We start from the raw sequence: 25,252 nt of genomic DNA, 5'->3' as shown, positions 1-25,252 counted from the left end.
CGCCTGATCCACCAATTGCAGCCCTTCCTAGATCGGGATTCCTTGTGCACAGTCACTCATGCCCTCGTCACCTCTCACCTGGACTACGGCAATGCTCTCTACATGGGGCTCCCCTTGAAGAGCACCCGGAGACTCCAGCTGATCCAGAATGCGGCTGCGTGAGTAGTTATGGGAGCTGCATGGCGCTCCCACGTAACACCTCTCCTGCATGAGCTGCACTGGCTCCCAGTGGTTTTCCGGGTGCGCTTCAAGGTGTTGATTATCACCTTTAAAGTGCTCCATGGCATAGGACCTGGATACCTTCGAGACCGCCTGCTGCCACCAATGGCCTCCCACCGACCTGTGTGCTCCCACAGAGAGGGCCTCCTCAGGGTGCCATCGGCCAAACAATGTAGACTGGTGGCCCCCAGGGGGAGGCCCTTCTCTGTGGGGGCACCTGCCCTCTGGAATCAACTGCCCCCAGAGATACGAAGAATTCAAGACCTCGGTGCCTTCCGCCGTGCCCTGAAGACCTTTCTTTTTCAGCAAGCCGGGCTGGCTTAACACTTTTTAAAAATGTTTTTAATAGCTTTGTTATTGTTCTTTTAATTTTGGGGCCAAATATTATTATTATTATTATTATTATTATTATTATTATTATTATTATTATTATTATTATTTATTAGATTTCTATACCGCCCTACATATATATATATATATATATATATATATATATATATATATATATATATATATATATATATATATATATATATATATATATATATATATATATATATTTGTTTTCTCAGGTTTTCGCGGGTGTTTGTATGTAGGTCTTTGGTTATTCGGGTCTTCTCCCACGTAAAATTGGAAGTGTCTTGGCGACGTTTCGACGAAGTCGAAACGTCGCCAAGACACTTCCAATTTTACGTGGGAGAAGACCCGAATAACCAAAGACCTACATATATATATATATATATATATATATATATATATATTTAAATTGGTTTTAATGTTTGTATTTATGTTTTTACTTTGGCTGTACACCGCCCTGAGTCCTTCAGGAGAAGGGCAGTATATAAATTTGAAAAATAAATAAATAAATAAATAAATAAATAAATAAATAAATAAATAAATATTGAGAAATTTTAATAGAATTTGAAAATCAACATGTAATGATAAACACCTGTTGAGTTTAATTTTTAAACTCTGTATCAGGGCCGGATTTTCCTATAGGCTAACTAGGCTTCAGCCTAGGGCCTCAAGATCAAGAGGGGCAAATTGTTAGCAAAATTAAAATTACACTTTCACTATAGGTGAAAGGGCCTCATAAGTGGAATAGCCTAGGGCCTCTTTTCATCTAAATCCGGCCCTGCTCTGTATATTGCATACTGCACGAGTCAAAAAGAGGGCTGTGAAAATATTTACAGACCCCTCGCATCCTGGACATAAAATGTTTCAACTCCTACCCTCAAAATGATGCTATAGAGCACTACACACCAGAACAACTAGACACAAGAACAATTTTTTCCCAAATGTCATCACTCTGCTAAACAAATAATTCCCTCAACACTGTCAAACTATTCACTAAGTCTGCATTACTATTACTATTAATCTTCTCATCATTCCTATCACCCATCTCCTCCCACTTATGACTGCATGACTGTAACTTGTTGCCGATTTATATTAATTGTTTCCTAGTATGATTCGATTGCTTTTTTGTACCCTACAATTATCATTAAGTGTTGTACCTTATGATTCTTGATGAACGTATCTTTTCTTTTATGTACACTGAGAGCATATGCACCAACAAATTCCTTGTGTGTCCAATCACACTTGGTCAATAAAAAATTCTATTCTATTCTATTCTATTCTATTCTATTCTATTCTATTCTATTCTATTCTATTCTATTCTATTCTATTCTATTCTATTCTATTCTATTCTAAAGTGCTAGTGAAATATGACTTAGAATCCAAATGGGTTAAATATTATATAATCAACAGTTGAATATAGTAATAAAGATACAAGTTGGAATTTCAATGGAAAAAGAAGATAAATTGATTGTGAAGATTATATTTAGAAAAAAAAATCTGTATAAATGTTTTATCATTAGTATAATCCACTTCCAATTCCTAAAATGGACAACCTTTTAAACAAATGCTGGAAAGGTAATGATCATAATTCCATCTGTGGTGCATTCCTATAAAATCCAGCAATTCTGAAAAATGACTCATAGTAGAACAGAAGAAATATTGACAACTGAGATCTCAATTCAATCTGAGATATTCCTCTGAAATACGCCAAACTAGCAATGTTTGTGTAATAGCTTTTAAAATTTTTAATAGATTTTTAATTTCATGAAAATTTTGACTTTGAATATTGGTTTCATCTTGCGTAGTTTATAATTTTAGTTAGTGATTTATACTGTGCTAACGAGGTATTTTTAGTTTACATCTTAAGAAGGATTTTCAACTTTTGTATTCAATATTGATGACATGATATATTTTACAATAATCAATAATATTCTAAAATAGAAGTCTTGATGATATTTTAAACCTTTAGCTTATCCATCCATATTTCATTATTTGTAATTTTGCTCATTTACTTCTTTAATATGTTTGGTATTTCCTTTTGCTTATGTGTTTTTTCTAAATAAGATAATACCACTACTAATAATAATACCAATGAAGGAGAATATTGGTAGCTCCGGGTTGAAATGAGAAATCCTTGATGCTCTCTGAGCTGGCTTGTTTTTTTGCCGATGTTACATTACTCTAACTAGGTAACATCATCAGTGTTAGAAGAAGGAGAAGGAGAAGGAGAAGGAGAAGAAGAAGGAGGAGGAGGAGGAGGAGGAGGAGGAGGAGGAGGAGGAGGAGGAGGAGGAGGAGGAGGAGGAGGAGGAGGAGGAGGAGGAGGAGGCAGCCATACATAATAACAAACCCAAGTAACTGGATTCACACAATTCATTTCAATCAAAAATAGAAACCATATACTGTTAGTGTTCCATGAGTCATGAAACAATCATCTTTGCCAATGAATATTTTGCCTTAAGTCAGCCATCAATTGAGACTACAATCTTACCAATGGAGGGGAAAAGATTCTCCAAACTTAACCAAGAGGAGATTCATGACTTTGATAAAACAAACTTGAAAATGTCACAGCTCTTTGTGTCATACATTTCTGCAAAGGCCTATGACTATCTCAGGCTCTGTGCAATGTCATCTAGCTTTGTAAATCCATCTTTGGATGCATTCTTTATTCATCACTTTAGAAATAAATATGAGTGCGCAAGAGATGAAAAACGAGTACGGCAACTTCTGTTCAATTTCTGAATAATGTGCTTATTTGAAAAATGCATGTTTTAATATGAAATCTGAACACTCACAAACATTTTGCTTAGCTTTACATCCAGACAAAAATTGATAGGAATATGCATGTCTTCTAAACTTACTTGAGAAGTAACTTTGTCCCAGGCTTGCTTCAATAGAGCTTGATCAAGGGAAAGTTTTCCATCCTTTCTTAAAGACTGGATTGCACGTTCAATTTGTTTCCTCTTTGCTTCATATTGTGCTTTGCAATGTTTGAATGACTGCAGGGAATATGTAAGAACAAGGACACAGTGTTATTTATTCGTCTACCAAATTTATAAGGCTGCTGTCCTCAAGGTGACCATGGACAGCATGCAGTATTAAGAAGAGTACAAAAACAAAGGATCTTTATAAAAAGAAAAATTTGTTCAAGGCTACCACTTTAAAATCTAAGTGCAGCATTCTTCAGTCCATTGCCTCTTTATTTGTTGGGCTAAAACTCTTTTACTTTACAGTCATCATGACTTTTTGGCTGATGTAGCCTTTCTCAAACACATTCTGTTCTTCCGCTGGAACTAGAAAATCAGAAATACCTGGTATTTTTCTTGTAAGCTTGCTTCCGTCATTTGTGTCCTTGACAAATCTCTTTCAAATTGTTCAATCCAAATTTTCAGATCTCTTAGCATCGGTTGATCTTTCTATGACAAATAAAAAGAGCATTCAACTCACCACCAAATTGCATGTATTTAACTTGCAACTCCCATCTTTAAAAAGATCAAGGAATTTGAAATAAACAGCTAAAAGCTAAGCAAGATTGTGATGTAAGAAACATATAAGTGGATTAAGAGTCCACATAAATTTAGAATATTGACTTTTACTATAAAATTTTGGAATTAACATAAGAAATAAGCAAGTCATGAGAAACAGACTAAAGATTTTCAGCACAAGAAAAAATATACATGCTTGCTGTCAATTAACACTGGGATGTACACAATGTTACAAAATGTTAAACATCCAAAATAACAGGAGATTTTTGAAGAATGTAGCCAGAAGTTAGTAACTAAATGTCAACAGTCTCAGTAATGATGTCTGCTCCTATGGGTAGAATACGTCTAAAAGATGTTAAAGAATGAATGACAGATGTGGAACAATTTTATCTAGCAAGACAGAGAAAGAACAGCAAGTGAAACTACAAATGTCAGGCTAAGAGAACAATTTGGAAAAGGGCACTAGATATACAAAAGAAAATGGCTGAGGTTTTAAAAAGTAAAAGGGAAATACAAATGATAAACCAGGAGAATGATCTTATTGGATCTAGAAGAAAAAAGACTAGTTAAAGCCTTGAAAAAGTCTGCATGATGGGATAAAAAAGAACTGAAAGAGAAATCAAATACCATTACAATCTTAGATTGCATTATAGATTAAGGTTGTTACAAATAAAAGGAAGGAACAGAAAGCTGGTTTATTTAACCAAAGTGAAAATAAGACTTGTTTTGCAATGTTCTGGCATGATTGAAACATTTATGTACTATGAATTTGCTTGTAAATAAGGTATAGGATATGTAATGAAGAGTTAATGTTTAATCTTATAGGGAGTAAAGAGTTATTCTTGTAATAAAGATCAGAAGTCACTTCTTTATATTTTTTTCTTTATTATATTCCTTTTTCTTCTTTCTTCCCTTTTCCTTCATTTTTAATGCTTTCCATTCTCTTTTCTTTCTCTAAATTAAATTTTTATTAATATTTACTATTGTAATTACAACTCTTAATACAAATTATATTTTTAAAAAGTTGATAAAATGGAAAAATCATTACCATCAGATCCCCCATAACAACTTTTGAAACTATTTATCATCTTTCCATATTTGTGATCCCAATGAAGCCCACTATCCCATCTCTTTCCATTTCAAACTCTTTTCCTTATTTTTCTAAATGGGACCATTGCCCCAGTGCTCTTTAACTTATGTTTAGATGTCTTTTAAACGTTTACTATTGTGTCTGACAATTTTGTTGAAAATTGTAATTAAAAACATACATCAGCATCCTGTGCATCGCCTGCCGTGTTATGAGGATCTGGATAATGTTTCAGGAACTGTGCCACATAGGTCATAATTGATTTTTCATCTGGTTTATCCACATCCACATCTGGGGAAAAAAAATGAGGAACAAATAAAAAAACAGATAAAAACAAGACATAAAAACAAATGCTGTCTTTGTCACATTTATAAATGTTCCAAATCGTTTTAAATTACACATTAAATGCTACCCTACCTTCAGGATCAAGAAGTCTTGGGATTCCCAGTTCTGATTCTGCAATTGTAAAGGCCTCTTCCAAATTTTTTTTGTTAGATTGCGTTTTTGCTTTCTCCAAATCCACTAGTTCTGGGCGGATAGCATGAATAACTGAATGAAAGGCAATACCACTTCTCCAGCTTTGTCCAAAATCCTTGACTTCAATCCCAGTTTGCCTTAACAATAAAAAAAAATAACACACTACTAACTTGAACAAGCTTATTGTTGAACTTCTAGTATTAAACCATTATATTAAGGCTATATTTGCGGTGTTTCTCAAATTAATAATCTTTTTTTATACAATTATCTGGTTCCATTTTGCTTTTAAACAAACTCTCATTTTTTCTATGGAAAAATACCAGTAGTGGGTTTCAAATCCCAGTGTGACCAGTTTGCTATCGTTAGCGCACGGGTGCACTCGCTTTGCGAGCGCGTGGCACTTCTGTGCATGCATAGAGAATTTTTGATGACATCTGGGCGGGTGAGTGGAGCATCCCGCTGCCACCACTACTGGTTCACCCAAACTGGGATGAACCAGGAACAACCCACCACTGATTGCTACATGATTAATTCAGAAATTCTGCCCTTGGCATAATAACTTTCAAAGTATTTAAGAACATTACAGCAGAGAAATTTTTAAGAAAAAAAAATTAGTGATATTCCTTACAAGTTTCCATGAGTGTGGTTTATTTTGTGTGCATGAATGTATAAACAAGATCTACAAGGACATTCCTCTCAAGATTTCCCTTAAATTTAGAGACATCTCTCATCATGCATCTAGTAGGGTCTTATAGTTCATCATACCTAAATAATGGAATGTGTTGCCTATGGAAGTGGTTTTTTTCCTACTCCTTAGGAAGCGCCATCTGTTTTTCCAGAACTTTATTATCATTTTGTAAGATTATGTATTTTGAATTCTTGTACCTATTAGCTGCTTTGAATTTTAAGTTGAAATAAAAAAGGGAAATGTGTATAGGGAAAACCATTAATTTGCTCTATTAATGTTGCTAAATTATTGTCCAATTATCTCAAGTTTCATTGTTCTAATCATATATTCAGACAGTGACATGGAAACACAAGTATTTTGCTCTTCTGCAAATTAGATGTTCAGACAAAGTAGTCAATCAAAATTTCTTCTAAGCAAGATATTTTTGCTGGGCATTCTACCAGGAAAATATAATAAAAAGACTGCATATTTGATTTTGCATATATTAATGGCAGCCAGAATTGTATTTGCGCAACAATGGAAAAGTGATGAGACCCTTTCTGAGGAGAATGTTATTTAAAAATATTAGACTGTGCAGAAATGGATAGATTAACACTTGCTATTAAGGATAAAGAGGAAACTGAATATTTTTTGATATGGGACACATTTTATCAAGGGTTAGATAATAGAAACAGACATTAGAAAGGAAGAGATATAAAGGGAAATGGTATAGAGGAGAATTGTTAAAGAAGACGATGTTAAATGTTAAGCATTAAGGTTATTATATCATAATGTTATTATATTATTAATATGATGGTGATGACTAAATATAATGAAAATGTATAAATATGACTATCAAAATATAAATGTACCCAGAATACACACTGTTTGATGAAAATTGAATGTTATATAAATAAAACAAATAAAACGTGAAAAAAAATCTCTTCTAAGCAGAATACATCAAGGAAAATCAGGCTAAGTCAGGTCATATCAAATTAAATCAGGTTTCTTCCAATATAATCTTAGGACCTGGTTATCTATGGGACCGCCTGCTACCACCAATAGCCTCCCACCGGCCAGTATGCTCCCATAGAGAGGGGCTCCTCCGGGTGCCGTCGGCCAAATAATGTCGGCTGGCGGCCCCCAGGGGGAGAGCCTTCTCTGTGGGGGCACCAACGATCTGGAACGAGCTCCCCCGGAGATACGGAGGATCCCGGATCTTCGCACCTTCCGTCGCGCGCTTAAAACGTTTTTATTTCATCAAGCTGGCCTGGCCTAAATCATCTCCTCTTTTAAATTTAAATTTTAAACATAAATTTTTAATCTGTTTAATTATGGGGGTATTTTAAAATTCAGCCTAAATTATTTAATTTGTTTTAATTTATTTTAGATTTTGTATTTCCTGTGTTTTATCTTCTGGCTGTTCACCGCCCTGAGTCCTTCAGAAGAAGGGCGGTATAGAAATTTAATAAAATAAAATAAAATAAAATCTGGCACATGGAAAGTAGCGAGTGACACCTTTATCGAAAAGATACTTCAACAGACATCTGACACTATCTGAACCTCTACATAGACTGACCAGATCCACAGTACAACAGTACAACCTCCAGTTCTACCAAAAAAAAGTGCCCTGAATACGGCAGAGAGGATTTAGATGTAATGTGAATTCACAAGAATTCTAAATCAAAGAAAAGCAGGAAGTCAACCTAGGAAGTCACTAGAGATAGTTTTTAAGGTTTTCTGTACAGCAGGTATGCCTGCATCAGCTTCTTTAAGGCAGCACTAGGGCCCAAATCTAAAGATCATAACAGCAAGCAATGCAAACTCTCACTGTACAAAATAATACTATTAAGATGCCAGAGTCAACTACAAAAAAAAATTCCCTGGCCGTGTCATATTACTACATAGATATTGTCTAAAATAGTTACATGTAGTGCTCATTTAGCAACCCCAATTATGATTGGCAACTTGTTTGTTAATTGAGGTGGTTGCTAAGCAAAACCACGACTGTGCTTTTCATCTTATTTAGTTTTCCTTTGCTTTATAGACCTCCAACGTCATAAAAGCGAGGATTGGTTGTTAAGTTACTTTTTCACCACTGTCATAACTGTCATAACTGTCATAAATATATTCTAAGAATATATTGACAAGAGAAGAGAAAATAACTTCTCAAAGCAGAGGTGGAAACCCCCCACCCACATACAAATCCTTAGCACTTTATAATGCTACCAACACTAGCTGACAAAACTTCTCATGCTGCAAAAAACAGCAGTGACAAAATTAACTTATTTTGATGCCAAAAATGACAGCACAGTTGAAAGATGTCTATGGAGATTTTCAGTCATCCAGGTCATGGTTATCCCAAAGATGCTTTTTCAAAAGGCAGCTGGACTTTCTTTATCCTTGAAGACATTTCAAGAAAGCTACTTGGATCAGAAGCGTAACATCTTCAAAGAGAAACGAAGTCTGGTTGCCTTGTGAAAAAGCACCTTTGGGACACAATTGAAGGAGGTTAGGGGTAGGAATTACAGTCTCTCTCTCTCTCTCTCTCTCTCTATAGGGATGCGGTGGCTCAGTGGCCAAGATGCTGAGCTTGCTGATCGAAAGTTCGGCAGTTCAGCGGTTCGAATCGCTAGTGCCGCATAACGGGGTGAGCTTCCATTACTTGGACCAGCTTCTGCCAGCCTAGCAGTTTGAAAGCACGTAAAAAATGTAAGTAGAAAAATAGGGACCACCTTTGGTGGGAAGGTAACAGCATTCCGTGTGCCTTTGGCATTTAGTCATGCTGGCCACACGACCATGGAGACATCTTTGGACAGCGCTGACTCTTCAGCTTTGAAACAGAGATGAGTACTTCCCCCTAGAATCAGGAACGACTAGCACATATGTGCGAGGGGAACCTTAACTTTAGGGGTAGGAATTACAGTGTCTATCTCCTTAAACTGTGCCACTTCTGTCTTAAAATAACTCTTACTAAAGTAAAGAATTATGTTTAGGATTTCAATAGGACAAAGTATGTAGAGACTTATTTCTTTCTCACATTTCATTCATCCCCCTGAAATAAATGATTTTATTATTCATGCTTACCTTGCTGCTGTGTACTGCACCCATTTTAGCAAAGCTTTCTTTGCACTTCCTTGGACTTTAGTGAAAACTTTCCGCTTGGAGGGTGGACTGGCAGTTTCAGAACTGACGACACTATCCACTGATGATGTACTACTGCAGAGTGACTGCAGCTGTGGCAGGTTGCTCGTAAGTTCCTCTATCTGCATGTAGAAGAAAAATTCTCAGTGTACAGGTAGTCCTCGACTTACGACCACAATTGAGCCCAAATTTTCTGTTGCTAGGTGAGACATTTGTTAAGCAAGTTTTGCCCAATTTTACGACCTTTCTTGCCGCAGTTGTTAAGTGAATCACTGCAGTTGATAAATTATTAATCTGGTTGTTAATCTGGTTGTGAATCTGGCTTCCCCAGATTTGCTTATCAGAAGGTCGCAAAAGGTGATCACATGCCTCTGGGACACAGCAACAGTCATAAGTATGAATTTTGATCCCATGATCATGGAGATGTTGCAAAGGTTGTAACTGTGAAAAAAGATCCCAACTCACTTTTTTCAGTGCTGCTGTAACTTTGAACGGTGACTAAATGAACTGTAAGTTCGAGGACTACTTGTATTATGGGTAGTGGAAATTCTGAGGTTAACATTTTGTTCAACAGCTGATTAACAGGATATCAAGAATTACCATGAAAAGGTGCAAATCAAAAATTGTCTGACAAGAAACTGCATTCTTAAAAGATATATCTTAAAGGATGTAGAGCAGAAATCTGCCTCATCCGTGGAATTGAATTGGCCAAATGACATTTGTATGCAAGAACCAACTAAATCAGGGGTGTCAAACTCGCATCGTCACGGTGGCGTCACGTGATTCATCGCAACTTTTTTTCCCCTTCGCTAAACCGCGTGTGGGAGTGGCCAGCGCATGATGCATCCGGGCCGCGAGTTTGACACCCCTGAACTAGATGAATTATACCTTCGCAAAAACTACAAATTTATATGATTACTATAATTTTGATGACTGGGCAGGAACTAGGAACCAAGTCTGAAGAACATGACAGTAAGCAATATAAACTCTCACTGTCACCATTAATGTGTAAATTGTTACTCTTTTACACAGTGCTAAGGCACACTAATTCCCTTTCATAAGGTGTGGCAGAATCCCTTGAGCAGTGAGACCGTTTTTGAGATACAAATGAAAATAGGTATTATTACAAACTGGTACATACATTAAAAAAAGATAACTACTGAACAACATGAAGCTAGAATCACTGTGTTGGAATAAATCCTATTTTATAGACTGAAAGAAATGCAAGAGAAATTCTTCTTCTTTGTGCCCAGGGTTCTGACAGATCTTAACAGCTAGAGAAATTAATCTCGGGAGAAACTGTCCATTGGTTAGATCATGAACTCATTAGGGCTTACCTAAATTCAGTGGGTCTTAAAGGAAATTAACCCTGACTGTTCTTTGGAAGGACAGATACTGAAGTTGGAGCTCAAATACTTTGGTCGCCTAATGAGAAGAAAGGACTCGTTCTCATTGGAAAGGAAAGACCCTGATGTTGGGAAAGACTGAAGGCAAAAGGGGAAGGGGACAGCAGAGGATAAGATGGTTATATAGTGTCATCAATGCAATGAATACTGTCTCCGGGAGACAGTAGAGGATGCAGGGGGCAAGCTTGCTATGGTCCATGGGGTCGCAGAGTCAAACACAACTTAGCGACTGAACAACAACTAAAATTCAGAGGGATCTAATTTTCAATGGAATGGCTAAGTTTTGCCTTATTTCTTTGATGGGTGAACTTTGATGGAATCACTGGAATATCAAAAGACCAAATATGTACAGGTGAAATATTGTGGGCAATATACAATAGTCCTTGTTTAGCAACCACAGTTGAGACTGGCAGCTTGGTCATTAAGCAAAGAAGTTGCTAAATCAAACTGCAACTGTGTTTATGATCTTACTTCAGTTTTACTTTGCTTCAAAGACTGTGAGGATTGGTCATAAAGTTACTTTTCATAACTGTTGTAAATGAAAGCGCTAAATGATGAAGTTGCTAAACAAGGAGTACTTGTACAACTTAATTAACAAAAGGAAACAAAAGCAAAACAATTTTATATTAATTATTCTGTTGGTCATCTCTCCAAAACTGTGAGCAGAGAAAAAACACTCTCTCTAGATTGCATAATGAGTCCATTGTTTCTTTCATTTTGAAATTTGTTCTTTAAAACAATAGCAAGTCAAATATGCCCTAAATAAAGGTGTTTTCATAAATAAGAAAACTCTTGAACATATATGAATCAAAACGTATTACCAGAAAGGTCTTGCTATCTATTAAATATTCCAACATAATTATTTTTATTTATATTCAGCTGCAGAGAGCTCCAAATTGGGTTGCAACAGCAATAGCACTTAGACTTATATACCACTTCACAGTGCTTTACAGCCTTCTCAAAAGACGTTTACAGAATCAGCATATTGCCCCCAACAATCTGGGTCCTCATTTTACTGAACTCGAAAGGATGGAAGACTGAATCAACCTTTAGCTGATGAGAATCAAACTGCATTCTAACCACTGTGCCACCACAGTAATCAACATTGTACTCCAGTTTCCTGATTTTTTCCGTGAAAAAAGATTTTCTTCTATCGAAACAAGTTCTATTTCATTCCCATTTGCTGTTACTTATTGTCGAGAACACATTTTTATGCTTATTTCACACACATATGTATTTATAAAATGTATTTATTTTACCGTTAAGGGTACTTTTTCCAATTAAACTTTTTTCCACTACCTTGCACCTTCCCTCCCTGACTTTAAATCCTGATCTGCAGCATTTCTATCAGAAGAAGTTGTTCATGAAGCATGGAAAACTGTAGCAATTACAGATCATACACAATCTCCTGACACTAGGAACCACCCCCCACATATGTACACACATCCAATCAAAGACAAATTCTCCTAATTGCTTTTTTAAAAAAAATCAGTTGAAGACTTATCATAGGGAATGAAAAAGCAAGATTTGGAACAGTAGTATGGTGAGTGATGATTTCTGACCTAAATACCCCATATTATTTACTTATAGTAGCATATTATTATCTCTGTGTCATGTCTAATCTTGCGAAGGGCTTGATAGGTGGATAAAAAATGCCAAATCCAATCTAAACATCTGGATGATTGTATGACCAACCATAATTTGTCTTTTATTATTTTAGTAAATTACAAAATATAAAGCGCTGCAAAGAAGAATAGAATAACTGGCAAAAGAAAGTGAAGATAGTAATAGATGTCTTGAATGCAATTCCAAAACATTTGGAACACCACTTGAAGCATTGACAAAATCATCATCAGTCAATTGCAAGAGGCAGCTTTACTTTTAACACCATCAAACAGCAAACTATGCTTATGGCTTAGGAAGGACAAGGTAAGTGGTTAAAATACCAAACCCAGTCTAAACATCTGGCTGATTTATGCAGCCAACAGTAATAATCTGACTTTTATTATTTTTAAAAAGGGAAAATACTATACCTGGAAATACAGGATTACTGTCCACACCAACCCAAGCACAATAGATGGTCTTCCATCGGCAATATCAGTTGAATTAATGTTGACAAGCTTAATCTATTTTGGGGTAGGGAGACGCAAACACATTATCATCATGCATTAGAGAAAGCCACAACAACTGGGTAGCTTGTTATAAAATGGAAACATTTGTGGATATGTTTATGAGCCTTAATGTAAATAGCATATACTCTCAAAATCAATGCTATACCTACAGTTATTCTTCCAAATTTTAAAAAATGCTATAAGTATATCAAACATTTGTCAGTTTATGTTTATATTTCTTAGATGGAGCGAAATGTACATGAAAATAGACCATGCAAATCCTGCATACTAGGGCAGTCCACTCTGTAGATTAGGAAGAAAATAATACTCTGCATCAGATGCTTTTGAAACATATTTCAAAATTATTTTAGGTACATAAACCTTCACTTCACTTGTCAATTACTAGATCCCACACATTCTTTTACTGATAAAAATTCGCTACATCCATTTGCCAAAAATAGGAAGCCAGAACCACGTGAGCTTGCCATCCTCTGAAGAATGCTTTCACTCCCAAGATCAAACAGGATAGAGAATTAACATAAGGAAATTAGCAAGGAGTACGGTAAGAAGACAACTACTGACAAGAACTAGCAATCTTTGACCCAATATGTTTATCTGAGAAGACAACCTGGCAGCATACCTGATGCTGCACTCATGTTAGAAGCACTGAGGAGCTTCCAGGTTGAAAGGATTAGTGGTGCCCTGCAGACACCCAGTTGAGGACTCCTTTGATGTTCCCAGCATGAGCTGGAGCGAAGGATGGGAGCTCAACCCCATCCTACAGCACCTCTCAGGTCTTGAACATGGGGTTGCTAAAATCCAACCCAGTGCCCTAACTGCTTGAACCCCCATGCTCCTGGCAGTGTACCTGAAGAACTACAACTACAGTACCTTTCTAGATAACAAATATCTGCTCATTATAATCCCTACAATATGGAAGTCTATGCACCTTTTGATCTCTATATAGAGTACTTAAATAATATAGCTAATTATGTTTAAAAAAAGGTTTATTTAATTTTAGTGAAATTTATTATATTGTTGAATGTTTGATAAAAGTATTATACTAACCGGTGATCCTCTATACACGGACTAGCATGGAAAACAAATAAATATGTATTTAAAATCCTATATGTTGATAATGTTTAGAATAAGAAGATGAAGTAAAAATATGCTTTATACAGAGTAACAAGTTAACATGAAAAGTGTTTTCTAAATTAGTGCTTTAAACTCACTACTTTCTATCATCTCTCTATTATTGCTATTGTTTTAGTTCCTGAGATTCTTATTTTACCTTTCATTTCAATTTATCGCAGCTACAGAATAGGGAAAAATTGTGACTGGTTAAGGCTCGTAAGTTTCTTTCAGGGTGTGTGCAAAAGAGGCAAATGGCTACAAAACTCTGAAACTTACCCTACGCCCTTCTAGGAACTTAAGAGCAGTACCAATATTGGCCACTCCATGAATTCTCTTCAATTTTCGCCCTTGTTCACAAGGCTTTAAAAAAATATAAATAAAAAAGATCAATTGGCATTTAACAAATCACAGTATCAAAACAGACTGTATTCATAATGTGAATACCTAAACAAGCTCACTAGAAAAGAAACTCAGTGAAGAGTAGAGGCCTCATATTCAAATAAATAAATCAATTTTAGAAAAAGTCATTGATCTGTTAAAGCTCCTATTCTTTTTTTTTATTTATATTCTGAGGGAACAGAATATAAATCTACCCATAATTTATAGAAGTCAGTTTACAAGTCAGAATTTGTAAGTCAGAATTACCCGTCTTGTGATAACTTTTGAAAATGCTGCAGTTAAAAACACCAAATCTCCAGCGAATGGCCATGCTAACTGGGGATTAGGCACACAAGCTAAAATTGAACAAATATGGACAGCATCAGACTAGGAAAAATTGCCTTAAATTCTACTGATGCTTTAATAAAAAATAACAGCTAAAAATATATTTTGTTTTGATTTGGACTATAACCTGGTTATAGTCCAAATCAAAACAAAATATATTTTTATATATTTAACCTGGTTATAATCCTGTTCTAGATTTTTTTTTAAATGGATATTTTGGATAAATATAAAATAAATCTGTCTCAATTTTTAATACTTCACTTTAATAAAAAATTTTTTTAGTATTTTTCAATAAAAGTAACCCCAAAACTTAAACTCTATTGAAGATTTTTTTCTACCACAAGAGGGAGTACTTTTTCTATTCATAATAGCAGATGACTGAAAGTTATTTAACAAGTAGGAACCAAAAAGCTGTTTGCACTCCGAAAAAGACAATTGCACTTGGACTGCAATGAATGATCCAATTTTACAATCCATATGAAAACTGCTTGCACGTTATATGTGGAAACCATGGATTACTGGGCTATACGTCCAAGAAGTAACAGGTATAAGACCAAAGTTTCCTTTCATTATTGTATTTCAAAAGATATCACATTAACAGTTTATCATTATAAATCTACTCATTTGTTTTTCAACATAGATATGGCAGGATTCCACTGTTTTGGAGCAAATTACTTGTCATGAATTTATAGTGCATATATCACTCACATCTTAGTTGTATAGAATATCTGTTCTTCAGATCTAATTTGCTCAAGATTTCAGTAGTTTAGTTGCCAAGGTCCTGAAACAGATTCCTCTGAGCAGTGACACCATTATATCACAACTGGTTTCTGATTAAACTTGCCTAGTTCTGCTCAATTATTCTAGGACAGACTTTTCCATAAAAGCACTTAGATTTATATAGTGCTTCATAGTACTTTTACAGCCCTCTCTAACTGATTTACAGAATCAACCATATTGTCCCCAACAATCTGGGTCCTCATTTTGCCAACTTTGGAAGGTTGGAAGGCTGAGTCAACCTTGAGCCGATCAGGATTGAACTCCTGGCAGTGGGCAGAGTCAGCCTGCAATACTGCAGTCTAACCACTGCGCCACCACAGCTCCTAATAATAATGTTTCCAGCTATCTCAGAATCCTAGTTACCATGATCCATGGCCATGTTGACTGTGATTACAGAGGATGTTAGATTTAAGATATGAAAGACTACTGTTGTCTGAAATCACTCTCTAAAATGGATTTTTTTCACTTTAAGATTGTTTACTGTCCATGAGAACTGAACTTGGAGGGCCTTGTTTTAACTATGGCTTGTTGGGAAAAAAAACTATACCGACCTAATACATACATAACATTAAACCACACACTGAGATTTATAAATTACAGTGACTAACACCATAGAACTAATTTTGTTCCTTTTGTTTCAAAATGAAACAAACATAGATTGATTTTTAACAGTATTCTGTTGATACTCTATAATGTTAATATATAAATATTTACATTGTATAATGCTTACTTTTTCATTCATTTGCTTTTCTAGCATGGATTATATATACTGGATGATCAGCAATCCATAAATCCACCTATTATACCATAATCAATATTATAGAGTATGCATTATTTATTATGCACAGGGAAAGAACATTAACATTCCAATGTTTTGGGGAAAGGCCATTATTACAAAGCATGAATAAAATCAATCAATAGAGCAATAAATAAGTATTTATATATATAAAAAATACTTACCAATTTTTGTCCTGAAAGGACCTCCAAAAGAGCGATCAATACAATTCCATCTTTAATGTCTTCAAATAGATCTTTGACTACTATGGGAGGATTGCGCTGTGAATGAAAGTAGAAAATTTTGAAGTAAAAAACTTTAGTTACAAATGGTTCTCACATTGTACCTTCTTCAGTTTAATCATGATTTTCTACCTTCCTACTTTACCCCATTATCATTAGCATGTCAAAGTTTTTGTGTGACAGAGAAAGTGTGTTATTGCGAACACACTGGAAAATTGGAAAGCATTCTAGAAGAATCACTTCTATACTCTTATCAAGATTCCTTTATGGCTCTACTTCTTCAGTCACCAAGAGTCAACCTTTACTTGAGAAAATCTTTACCTTTCATTATTATTTTTATTATTATTATTATTATTATTATTATTATTATTATTATTATTATTATTATTATTATTATTATTTATTGGTTAATCTTTAGTGAGATTCACAGCCTTTGAGGCTGGTTAATAGCTCAGCAGCTCGAGTCCTAACCAAGGATCTAGGAACTGTTAAGGTATCGTCGGAGGATGTAAGCTGTTCTGAGTAAGGTGGTTTTTTGTAGAGTCAAAATGTTCAAGTCCGGCAAATTTAGAATTTCTAAATAGCGGGGTAGCCCTTTGGGTATTGCTCCAAGGGCTCCAATTACAATCGGGACAACACACAATTTCTTTTTCCACAGTCGCTCAACTTCAATTTGTAAGTCCCGGTACTTTGTGATTTTTTCTTGCTGCTTATCTTCAATTCGTGCATCACCAGGTATTGCAATGTCAATGAACCATACTTTTTTCTTTTCAACTATTGTTATGTCAGGTGTGTTGTGGACCAAGTGCCTATCAGTCTGAATCCTAAAGTCCCACAAGATCTTGAGTTTCTCATTCTCTAAAACTTTCTCAACCTGATGTTCCCAGTGGTTTTGCTGTACTCAAATCCAAACTTCTGGCACAATTTCCAGTGAAATAATAATAATAATAATAATAATAATAATAATAATAATAATAATAATAATAATAATAATAATAATTATTATTATTATTATTATTATTATTATTATTATTATTATTATTATTATTATTAAAATAACAATTAGCCTAAAAAGAAATATATTCAGAAAACCTTTCTTGAGGGAGAAAAATTATCCAGGATAAATTCTGTTGGGTATACTTAATATTTTCTGAGTACAATTTATTTTCCTTATAGCATATAAAGACATATACATTACAGTCACTTCGTGTGAAATGGGTAGCCTTTATAAATTTGATGAATGAATGAATGAATAAATAAATAAAATAGAAGGAAGGTGTATCAGATATTAGTCTTCCAATACATCTTTATTTACAGAGAAAGCAATACCTCTTATATACTTCCCAAGCAACACCTGTATAAGATTAACTAACTGTACATCTTTATATAGCAAAAATGATTCTTTATTAGACCAATTTTTCTCACTCAATTTTCCCCTTATTTTCTCACATTAGGTTTGTGCATTTGCTCTCATTGCTTCTATTTTTGTATTTATGTAGCACCTCTCTTCCACTTGTCCTTCCAGGTACACACTGCTGGAGAATAACTTTGGGACAAGCAATGTTTGGAAATTTTGCCTTCTCTCTAGACCAGTCTTTCAAATAGCAAAAATACCAAAAGCAATAGAGTTATTCTACTTTAAACATCAGCAAATATTACAGGATACATACACACATTCTATATACCACACACACTCTATTTTAGATTTGGAATAACTTGGGAGATGCACTTACAAATAGGATATTATTCTATTTTAGTACTTCTTCCCTTGGTCTGTGGCATAATAACTATCAATCCCAGTCACAATATTGAAATATTTTCTTGTAATAATATCTAAAATAGCACAAGAATTGGTGAGAAACTAAAAGGTTGTAATGAGCAACAGTGATGCCATTTTGCAGGGAGAGCTAGCTCTGTCAAGGGTAAGTGAGGAGGTCAGAAAAGTTACATGAAAGGAAGATTATAGACATAGACATTGTTGTTTATTGCAGGCATTGTCTTTGTAGTCATTGTGGCTACATAAATAAAAAGGAAAGGGGGACTACAGGTGAGGCTTCATATTCAGAAAGCTTATATAGCTTTTATGGGTCTCTCTATGTGCATTTGTATGTCTGTGTCTCTGTGTGATTGGCTAATGCCATACACACTCATTGTTAATGATTGGCTTACATCATTGAATTAGAAATCTGTAAGAGGTGACAAGGAATAACTACTCATCTCTGTCTATTTGTTGATTTAGATGGTATTGCAATGAGCAAATTCCTTATCTTCTTGCTTTTTATCGCACCGCAGCTTGAGAACAAACAGCTTAACTTCTAAAAACAATGATCTCAAATTATGCTGTTGCAGCAACAGAACAGATTCTTCTTAAGAACCAAATATTATTTTAAACTTGTCACTCTAAGATTGAAAAGTCTAACTGGAAATGGGACTCTTAAAATATGAACATTATGCATAATTAGGCTCTAAATTTGCTTAGCTTTTCACTAGAAGGGAGAGTGGAGTAGAGATTATTTTTTAAAAGTATACAGCTTTTAAAGACATACAGGCCCTATATCAGAACCAAACCAATAACAGTTCCTATATCAGAGCCAAACAAACAATATGTTGTGAAACAGTACAATGTTTCCATTTTCATATGACACATCAAGATACTTTCCTCAGTGGCAAAAAAAGGGTAAGGCCTATAAAAAGAATGAAAGATATTCAGCCACATTTGGCTGACAAATCAGATTTGTGAAATTCATTTTTTTAAATTCTACGTAATGTTCAGCTTGCGCTATTCCACATATTTGATTAATAATAAATCATCAGTTCATATGCCCCCATCGTTTATTCCACCTCATTTCTTTCCTATGTTCCAAGATGCCAAATTATTTGACTTACATCAGCACTTGGCTTAGTTCAAGTAATGATTTCTAAATATATGCAGTATACATTTCTCTATTTTTTTTGCTACTCATTAGCTAATAGCACATACTATACCATAAATCTTTAAAAGGCTACCTTTTTATTAGCATAAATCTATACCTTTTACCTTTTTAGCTTGTTCGGTTCCTAACGATTAAAGCTAGAAAGCTGGAAACTCTTTCTAAAATATTCAGATGACTAAACATGGCAGGAGAGATGGAATATTCCTGTCCTTAATAGTCCCATAAAACTAAAAATATACCCACCTACCCTCACCAATAGGTTTGTGTTTTTGTACAAGGTATGTTATTTTCTGATACTTGCTGCCTCCCTTCCGTAATTTCCATAGATGTAAGGGCATACGGTTGCTTATTTTGAAAATGGTGTGGACAAAATTATGGAAACCTTTTGGGGAAAGTGTATTTTCTAAAACTAGCTAATAACACCACTTTTTTGGGGAGTAGTACCATAAAATTATGTGTCAATGGAAAGATAATTTAATCAAGAATGTAATGCAATAACCTATCAAAGATTTGCTGCTAGAATAGCAATTAAGGTATAAAGAAGAAAAGTAAAACACGTAGAAAAAATAAAATATACAAAAATTATCGCCATAGAAAAAACAAGATATACAAAAATTATCACATCAGTTAATAGTTAGTTGGGTAACCTTTAGCATGAATGACGGCCTTACAGCGTCTTCCCATGGAGTGAACCAAGTCTTTTAGTTCTGCGGCTGTTATAATGTGAAACCAAGATTGAATGACTGCTTCTATTAACTGGGTTTTATTGCTAAGTCACTTCTGACTAACAAGTTTCTTTAGTCGGCTCCATAGTTTTCAATTGGGTTAAGGTCTTGGCTTTTGCAAGTAGCAGTGGAATATGATTATCTTGAAACGCCAAAAAAAAAAAGTGGTGTTATTGGCCATCAAACCTCAAAAATACACTTTCCCCAAAAGGTTTCCACAATTTTGGCCACTACTGTATGAACTGTTTCAATCTAAAAAGATTCCGAGCAGTGTGCACAAAGTGACAGTAATATAATGCAAATGCAACATCTTATTAAAGTAATAAATCATTATTCAAAATCAGCAGTAAACCACTCATCTATCTGTGCCAAGAACCCACTACATTAGAACACTAATTATCCTCTCTAAAGGACTTCTGAAACACGAGAGGTAGGAGAATGGAAGTTATCCTTGCCTTGAACTGATAAGGGGTCTCAAAGGAAGCAAAGTCGCCCAGACCAGGCCTGCTTTCACTCATCTTTCCTCTACCCCAAGATATGTAGGGAGGAGGACTGCAGCAGTCATTTCTTGCTGATTTAAGACTTAGGCAGAATCTAACTGGGAAAGACAGCCTTGTATATGTACAAGACATGTACTACAGAGTTTTATACAAGCACTTCTGGCTGCATTCAAAACCATATACCAGTAGTTAATGCAGCTCCCATATCAGCACACAAGCACAGAGGCTGCTGAATTTTGTACCACTTGAAATTTCTGGATGATTTTCAAGGAAAGCCCCGTATTAAGTGATTTATAGTAATCCAGGTAAAATTAGCAAAAGTAATAGGGAGCATTTTCAGTGCTTCTTTTGCTAGGTGAAGCTGCAACCGATACTCTAAAAATGGTTAGACAAAGGCCTTCCTTTTCTCAATAGTTTTATGTAGATCTTAAATGAGAAAAAGGAAAGGGACTGGGACAACCAAAATGGAGTACTGAAGGGCCTGATTTCTCCCCCTCCCTTATTGCAAACATAGACTGGTACCATCTGTCAGGAAGGAATAAGCAGAGTATAAATGCTTTCTCCATCCATGTCCCATTATTGGTCATCCAAGAACACAGTTTGAATATAGTGTCCAGGTCAATGGTGGGTTCCTCCCGGTTCGGCTGAGCCGGTAGCGGTGACGATATGACGTCACCGAACTGGTTCTCCCCCCTGCCCTCCCACCTCCCCACCCACCTATGTTATTCTTATTTGGTCCCACCCCCAATCTATTGCTGCCTCCTGAGTCCCAGCTGATGACTAGAGGGAAAAAAAACTTTAAACTCTTGCCGCAGGGCTTAAAGGGCCATCCTACAGCTGATCAGTGTTAAAAGCAAACAAATGAGTCGGGTCGTAAGTGCGAGGACTGGTCGTAAGTGTGAGGACCTTCCAGAAATGACTCTGACCAGCTAGCCACGCCCACCTAGTCACATGACCTCCAAGCCACACCCACAAAATAAGCCACACCCACAGAACCGGTAGTAAAAAAATTTAGAACCCACCCCTGCTCCAGGTCTGAAACCCAGCTTCACCAAAAAGGGAAGGTTACTGTCCTATATAATTTATTTATTTATTTATTGTCATATTTATATGCCGCCCTTCTCCCGAGGGACTCAGGGCAGCTCACAGAATAAAACACCCCAACAATAAATAGAATTAAAATGTTAAAATCCGATTTAAAAACCCCAAATCCCCCAAATTAAAATGCATGGCAGATCAGGGAATGTGCTGAAAGAGCCATATCTTTAGGTCAGCGCGGAAGGTGCGGAGGTCAGGGGCCATCCAGAACCCAGTGGGTAAACCATTCCAGAGGGTCGGTGCGATCACAGAGAATGCTCTCATCCTGGGGGCCACCAGCCTACACTGTCTGGCTGATGGGACCCGGAGGAGGGCAGTCCTATGTGAGCGCACTGGGCGGTGGGAGGCCGGTAGGAGGTAGTCCTGCAAGTACCCCAGGCCCATGACACGATGGGCTTTTTAGGTGAGCACCAGCACCTTGAAGCGGATCCAGAGGACCACCGGCAACCAGTGCAGCTCGTGCAACAATGGTGTTATATGGGAGTAACGGGAAGCACCCATAACTACCCGCGCGGCCGCATTCTGGACCAGTTGGAGCCTCCAGGTGCACCCCAAGGGCAGCCCCATGTAGAGGGCATTGCAGTAATCCAGCCGAGAAATAATGAGAGCATGAGTGACCATACGGAGGGCATCCCTGTCTAGGAAAGGGCGCAACTTGTGCACCGGGCGAACCTATCCAAAAGTCCCCCTTGTCACGGCCGTCAGATGGTCCACCAAGGACAGCCGTGAATCAAGGAGGACGCCAAGATTACGAACCCTTTCCGAGGGAGCCAGGCACTCCCCTCCCATCAGAAGTGATGGGGATATTAGATCATGAGATGCCGGCATCCACAGCCACTCTGTCTTGGAGGGGTTGAGTCTGAGCCTGTTCCTACCCATTAATATTCTATTATAAAAATATATATAATATATACTTAATATTCATTTAAATATTATCCATAGTTATAATAAATAAAAATATCATAGATCTGTAATTGTGATGTTAAAATAATATTGGAAATAAATACTACATTATAGAAAATATTATAGATAAATGGCCTTAAGAACATACACATAAAGCTATCTATAAACAGGAGGGAAAAAAAGAACCAGGAAAACAGAAATAGAGCACAGTCTGACTTGCCTTTACAAGACAAGCTATTACTTTCTGTAATAATATTGCTAGGATATTGTGTATGGGATTTCTTTTTAATGCAAGAGTGTTAGTACACAACAGATGACTTGAGCTAGCATGTTAATTTATTGTTTATTCACAACATTAGAATAAATATGAAATTAATTTTTTCTATCAGTATCTGAAATAAAGTTATATGGATTCATTGATTTCTGAAGCACATTGTTTTCTAATATATTACTTTGTAATATAACGGTTTGTAATGTAACGGTTGCAATATTTGAGTTTGGCTAGTCTAGAGAAAAGAAGGACTAGGGAGGATCTGATTGCAGTATTCCAATATTTGAGAGGTTGCCACAAAGTGGAGGGGGTCAACTTATTTTCCAAAGCACCAGAGGGCAGGGCCAGAAACAATGGATAGAAACTAATCAAGGAGAGAAGCAACCTGGAATTAAGGAGTGTTAGAGAAAAATTATTTCTCAATAGCTGTGCCTATTAATGGCTTTTGGAATGTACAGATACATGGGCCAATCAGAGGGCAGCTAGTGTGTTTGAATCTCCCCGGCCCTCCCCTAACTGTCACAGTTAACAGTAAAAAAGGTGATTCTTAACAGAAACCTTTGCTCTTCAGTTTGGTATTCAGTTTGCTCTTCACCTTGCTGTTCAGTTTGCTCTTCTGTCTAGTATTGTATTGCATTCTAGGATCTTCCTTTAGATAACTGTGAGCAGTCTGGAAGTCCGTTAGAAGAGCAGTTCTGTGGTATAAAGTGGTATTTCTTCAGAGGAAGAATATTCATAGATAGCCTAGCTTAGAGAGAATAGATATGTATATAGATAGATAGCTGACAGTATAATTTATAACAGTAACTTAGTGATGTTTATTAATTGTATATATATTATTATGTTTTTATTGTGTAAATAAAAACATTTGCTGTAGGCTGCTTCAGAGGCTCATTTGTTTAAGTAGAGTTTCATAGCGATAGAGGTTCATGTTTCATTGATTTAATAACCTCCACAACAAGGAGGAACTTCCTAACAGTGAGGACAATTAACCAGTGGAACAACTTGCCTTCAGAAGTTGTGGGTGCTCCATCACTGGAGGTTTTTAAGAAGAGTCTGGGCAGTCACTTGTCTGAAATGATATAAGGTCTTCTGCTTGAGCAGGAGGTTGGACTAGAAGACGTCCAAGGTCCCTTCCAACTCTATTGTAATTGATTGCTTGAAACTGCAGTGGTGAAACATAGCTTTTTAAAAGAATCCTTAGTTACTTAGATGTTGTTCAAATTCAATCCAAATTCAAGTGGTGCTCGCTTAACAACTCCTCATTCAGTGACTATTCAAACTTAACAACAGTGCTGGAAACCAGTAGATGGTTACAATGGCAACCATGTGATGTTTTGCTTGATGATGGTGCGGGATTTGCTTAATGAGGTGCCAGAACTGCTGTCACTTAGTGTCAGAGTCACACAATGTTGCACTTTGTAACACCATCGCTTAGTGACGGAAATTCCAGTCCCACTTGTCATCTGAGTGCTACCTATATATCTGTATTTTTAATGAGGGTGATAATTATTTTCAAAAATAATAAAATGCAAGGATATTATGTAAGAACTATTGACATTATCTCGAAAATCTTAAATAAGTGGTTTGTGGTTTTCATTTTGACACTGATATTTTAAATTATGTAAGAAAATGTAAAATATTATTAATGATTATTTCCATGCATAATAGCAAGCATAAAAAATGAACAGGAAACCTTTTAAAAGGTTATTAAATTGATTCCCTACCTCTCACTGGTGTTTATTAGTTTAAATTATGCTAATTCAGAAATGTTTAACAAGTAAATATGTGGAGTGTGATAATTTGGCAGTGGAGACACTATCAAATAACATAGTTTTAAGAGCAAGTAGGAATCAGATGGGCACATTTATTGATGACACAAAATTATTCAGAATAATAAGAATTTTTAAAAAAGCAAAAAACAAAAACCCAAAACCCTCCAAGAAGAAAGTGCATGAAAATACCAAATGTAATTTAAAGTGCAAAACTATAAAAACTGCTATATTATTATGCATAAATATAATATATTTATATAGTAAATGTAACATATTAAAAATTGATACACAAATACTAATGGAAACTTCACTAGCAAAGAGAGACCAGCAAATTGGTCTTGGAAGTGAGGTAAACAATTTAGAGAAAATGTCAACCCACTCTGCAGCGCTTTTAAAAAACTAAATAGGCCATGTAACATTAGCAAAGAAACCAATACTAA

General features: G+C 35.8%; 1 protein-coding gene across 1 annotated transcript in view; it reads right to left on the bottom strand.

The window, feature by feature from the left end:
* The window catches only part of SYNE1 (spectrin repeat containing nuclear envelope protein 1), a 335,993-nt gene that overhangs the window by 273,655 nt on the left and 37,086 nt on the right, over window positions 1-25,252 (bottom strand). The window contains exons 3-11 of the mRNA XM_070932643.1: window positions 16,551-16,646; window positions 14,364-14,447; window positions 14,022-14,042; window positions 12,876-12,968; window positions 9,380-9,558; window positions 5,566-5,762; window positions 5,330-5,439; window positions 3,888-3,992; window positions 3,438-3,575 (exon numbers count right to left, since the gene is read on the bottom strand). Of these exons, the coding sequence (XP_070788744.1) occupies window positions 3,438-3,575; window positions 3,888-3,992; window positions 5,330-5,439; window positions 5,566-5,762; window positions 9,380-9,558; window positions 12,876-12,968; window positions 14,022-14,042; window positions 14,364-14,447; window positions 16,551-16,646 (1,023 nt within the window). The remainder of the gene's footprint in view (window positions 1-3,437; window positions 3,576-3,887; window positions 3,993-5,329; window positions 5,440-5,565; window positions 5,763-9,379; window positions 9,559-12,875; window positions 12,969-14,021; window positions 14,043-14,363; window positions 14,448-16,550; window positions 16,647-25,252) is intronic.

The sequence above is a fragment of the Pituophis catenifer genome, unplaced genomic scaffold, assembly GCF_029215685.1.
Source record: "Pituophis catenifer annectens isolate HBS135680 unplaced genomic scaffold, rPitCat1.0.hap2 SCAF_1, whole genome shotgun sequence".
NCBI lineage: Eukaryota > Metazoa > Chordata > Lepidosauria > Squamata > Colubridae > Pituophis > Pituophis catenifer.
The sequence above is the reverse complement of the archived record's forward strand: the minus strand, read 5'-3'. Positions and strand labels throughout refer to the sequence as shown.